The sequence below is a fragment of the Stegastes partitus genome, unplaced genomic scaffold (assembly GCF_000690725.1).
Source record: "Stegastes partitus isolate 25-593 unplaced genomic scaffold, Stegastes_partitus-1.0.2 Scaffold2851, whole genome shotgun sequence".
In the NCBI taxonomy this organism is placed as follows: Eukaryota; Metazoa; Chordata; class Actinopteri; family Pomacentridae; genus Stegastes; species Stegastes partitus.
The window spans coordinates 11,238-12,644 of record NW_007580582.1 but is presented as its reverse complement, the minus strand read 5'-3'; the positions used below and the strand labels follow the sequence as shown (position 1 = coordinate 12,644).

Below are 1,407 nucleotides of genomic sequence, written 5' to 3'. Positions count from 1 at the left end.
TGGGGAACAGGTTTGACTAATGCACCAAATAAATATGATGGTTTAAGACAGCTCATCAGCAGATATTTGCATGTGTCCAGTCAGGTTTCTGATGTGTGCTGTTGATGTTCTCCCATCAGGTGTCTCTGACGTCAAACTGGAGCTGAACACAGCAAACACAGAGCCTGACCTTTCTGAGGATGAACCAAAGCTGATGATGGTGAGAAAATGACTCCATACTGACATTCCAGACAGTTGTAAGGGCTCAACGCACAGCAGGTAACAGATACCAAACTCAAGTACTCGTGCAGCAGTTGGTCCGGTGTAATCAGCCATTTCCAGCTTGCAGTGCTCACAGATGACAGACACACATTGATGGTCTCTGTCTGAAATACTCTGACACTTAGGGATGGGTAACGAGTACCAGCATTAATTGGTGCCGGTAATTCAGTACCATTAAGCTCCTTATGAAATGGTTCTGTTGTTGGTATTTGTGAAGGAAATTACTACCTCTGTAATTACGCCTCTGCAGATGGTACTGACATCCATCCATCTTCTTCCGCTTATCCGGAGTCGGGTCGCGGAGGTAACACCCAATTCCATCTTTGGTAATAGGAACGGACACAGTTTGGCAAACACAGGATACATCTGCTCACCAAAAGAGGAACTTCTGTTTAACCAAACGGGATCCATGGCCTGCTTTAGCAATGATTTCATCCTGCGAACATCCTATGACTAGTGGCTTCATATGACTTGTCCAGACCTGCCCTGTCCATAAGGACACTGTCCTCATTTACTCTTTTAGCATCATCATGAATCTGTTAAAATCCACAAAAACGCATCTCAAATCCATTATACTGTTCAGAATCATTAGTTTTACCTTCATACTATTAATCATTTGGTCACATGTTGTTCTTCATTAATCATTGTATCAACTTTAATCACACAATCTTTATCGTTTCAGCACAGCATTTAGCATTTTGAATCACTGAGTCTTTTATATTGCTTTCTCAGAGCCAGTGTTCTTTGCTCGTGGCTGCTTCTGGGATCTCAAACCTTGACTCTACTTGACAAGTCACATACAGTATATTTAATGAATGACCTCAGTAATGTGTGGACTGTATTGGAATATGTGTTGGCCTCACACACCTTGGTTGTTTGTCACAAAACACCTCATGTTGTTTGTCTCTAAATTCCAGAGTTCATCGAGCTTCACTCCTGAAATGCAAACTGAGTCTGTACAGATCTTATACAGGTAATCACATATCAACATCACTTTACACTGTTTCAGCTGCTTTCAGTCTCTCCCTCTTAGCACTGACACTGATAACCACATTACTGGTTCCACAGTAAGATCCTCCAAAGCTTTGTTTGAAGAAGCTGCTGTACTTGTAGCAGTAATCAACCACCTGATAAATGTGAATATTT

General features: G+C 41.7%; 1 protein-coding gene across 1 annotated transcript in view; it reads left to right on the top strand.

Moving 5' to 3' along the window:
* LOC103375750 (NACHT, LRR and PYD domains-containing protein 14-like) overlaps window positions 1-1,401 on the top strand; it is an 8,932-nt gene extending 7,531 nt beyond the window's left edge. Inside the window, exons 4-5 of the mRNA XM_008306072.1 lie at window positions 120-199; window positions 1,179-1,401. Of these exons, the coding sequence (XP_008304294.1) occupies window positions 120-199; window positions 1,179-1,238 (140 nt within the window). The 3' untranslated portion in view covers window positions 1,239-1,401. The remainder of the gene's footprint in view (window positions 1-119; window positions 200-1,178) is intronic.
* Window positions 1,402-1,407: the final 6 nt, after the last annotated feature.